The sequence below is a fragment of the Etheostoma spectabile genome, chromosome 17 (assembly GCF_008692095.1).
Source record: "Etheostoma spectabile isolate EspeVRDwgs_2016 chromosome 17, UIUC_Espe_1.0, whole genome shotgun sequence".
Classification (NCBI taxonomy): domain Eukaryota; kingdom Metazoa; phylum Chordata; class Actinopteri; order Perciformes; family Percidae; genus Etheostoma; species Etheostoma spectabile.
Genome location: NC_045749.1, coordinates 2,644,928 through 2,646,998, shown reverse-complemented (window position 1 = coordinate 2,646,998; position 2,071 = coordinate 2,644,928). Strand labels below are relative to the sequence as shown.

The 2,071-nt window shown below is 40.9% G+C and overlaps 1 protein-coding gene across 1 annotated transcript in view; it reads left to right on the top strand.

Moving 5' to 3' along the window:
• LOC116705016 (1-phosphatidylinositol 4,5-bisphosphate phosphodiesterase beta-1) overlaps window positions 1–2,071 on the top strand; it is a gene marked incomplete in the record, with an annotated part of 36,209 nt that overhangs the window by 6,683 nt on the left and 27,455 nt on the right. Inside the window, 3 exon segments of the mRNA XM_032540852.1 lie at window positions 44–112; window positions 1,689–1,829; window positions 1,954–2,033. Coding sequence (XP_032396743.1) covers window positions 44–112; window positions 1,689–1,829; window positions 1,954–2,033 — 290 coding nt within the window.

The following is a 2,071-nucleotide window of genomic DNA, read 5'->3' as shown; positions in this document are numbered from 1 at the left end:
GTGTGTGTGTGTGTGTGTGTGTGTGTGTGTGTGTTTTCTTTAGGAGACAGAGTTGTTGGACCTGACCCTCGTAAAAGATGTCAGAACTGGGAGAAGCACCAAAACTCCCAAGGTACCATCGCTGATCAACTCTTTTAACAATCATTCAGTTTCCAGTATTAATCTCTTTTTATGTTATTCTTTCATAGTGTGTTTGGTATTTCTCTACAGCTATACCCTCTCTTATATGTATGTTTTATTCTGTTTTATATGAGATCTATATTTTCTCCGATCATATGTTGTGTTTAATGCTTTGAACGTCCTTTCGTTGTGCTTCATCTTCCTTCCTCTGGAAAGCGTTTTCTGTGTATAACTCTGTGAATAACCAAGAATGTGATACATATTTTGTTCAGTGGTAGCCATTATTAATAGCACTGAGTGGGGTTCTCGAATGATTTTAAATCATGATTGCAGTGGCTGCTTCACAAATTTCCAATTATCTTCTCCCTCTGTTCCTTTCCCTCCGCATTTATTTTGTCATCCAGAAATTGATGTTCATATCATAACATTGTTTGCTGTAGCTGGCGAAAAGCTCCTTAAAAGCTGATGGATTCCTCCACACTGAGCCTCTTCAGATTAGGTGGGGAAGGCGTTTAACTTATTGTGATCGCACCCAAATTCAGAGAGTAATGCATTAAGAAAACCGTATCCTATGAGGTGAAGCCTGACACTGCGATGGGTTTCTGTGTGCGTACATACGTGGGGGTCCGTCTTAACTTCAGCACTGAATAAAAACAGTCAAATTTATTGGAATTAAGTCCACTAATAAAAGCGATATACAAAGACAGGCTTAGAATATGATTCATTTATGGCTGATTTAACTTTTATTCATTGTTGTTTCATGATGAAATTTGGGGCATTTGTTCCTAAGGTGCCTGACATTGTTTTTTACATTAACGTCTTAATAAATGTTGTGTTTTGAGCATAATGGATAATGCTGAGAAATCCTATGTGCACTCTAAAACCCGTCAAATGGACGTTTTCACAGGATCAGCAGATTTTCCACATTAAATGGCTCATGCCACTTAAAGTGACACCTTTTTCAGGCGAGAAGCAAAGTACCCTATGCACCATTCGCACGGTAAACAACATATTTAACCCCTTAAAGTACTCATATTATTTTCAGGTTCATTTCAAAAACATAATATTTTAGTTGTACTGCACATTGCTGCAGCTCCTCTTGTCAGCCTGTGTGTTGAGCTCTCTGTTTTAGCTACATAGTCCTATCCCATCTTGGGTCGGAGTCACACATGTGCAGTACCAAGGTAAGGACTACTAGCCAGTCAGAAGCGGTTTATGAGGACGTGCCATGCAAGCAGCTAGACGAGCATTAGAATGTGTTACAAAGTGACACACGTTTGTCACGGAAGTAAAGTCTGGACTAAAATAGAGCTGTTTGGAGCGGTTTGTGAACAGTGTTTTCTGTTGGAGATGGTCAGTCCTTTTGGGGTGGTCTTCAGGCTTTTTCACTTTGTAAACCTATAACGTGCATTAAAAAGATATTTAACATGATAAAGAAATGGGACAAGCTAAAAAGCACAATATGAGCACTTTAATATTTCACTGATTTTCAGTAGTCACCCGTCTCCACTGTGTGCCTCCAGCATGGCTCTGTTTCAGCAGCTCTTTATATCCGTGTTGTCCAATAGGAGGCCAAGCTGCGCGAGCTGATGGAAGTGGGAAACCTAGTCGGCCGGCTTGAGAATCGCATGGTTACCGTGGTTACGGCTTCAGACCTTGTAAACGTCAACCAGCTCAACTTTATCGCCTCACAGGAGGAGGAAGCTAAGGTACGGAAATATCACTCACAGTGATGGTTTCACTGATGATTGGGCCTGAGGATGATGATGATGATGATGATGATGATGAAGATGAAGATGATGAAGATGATGATGGACTGTCTGATTTTGGCAGGTGTGGTGTGTGGAACTGTTTTCTCTGTCTTCCAACCTGCTGAGCCACAATCTCAACAGAGACCAGAGTCTGTTAAAAGCGTGAGTGTACACACTTACACACACACACACACACACAC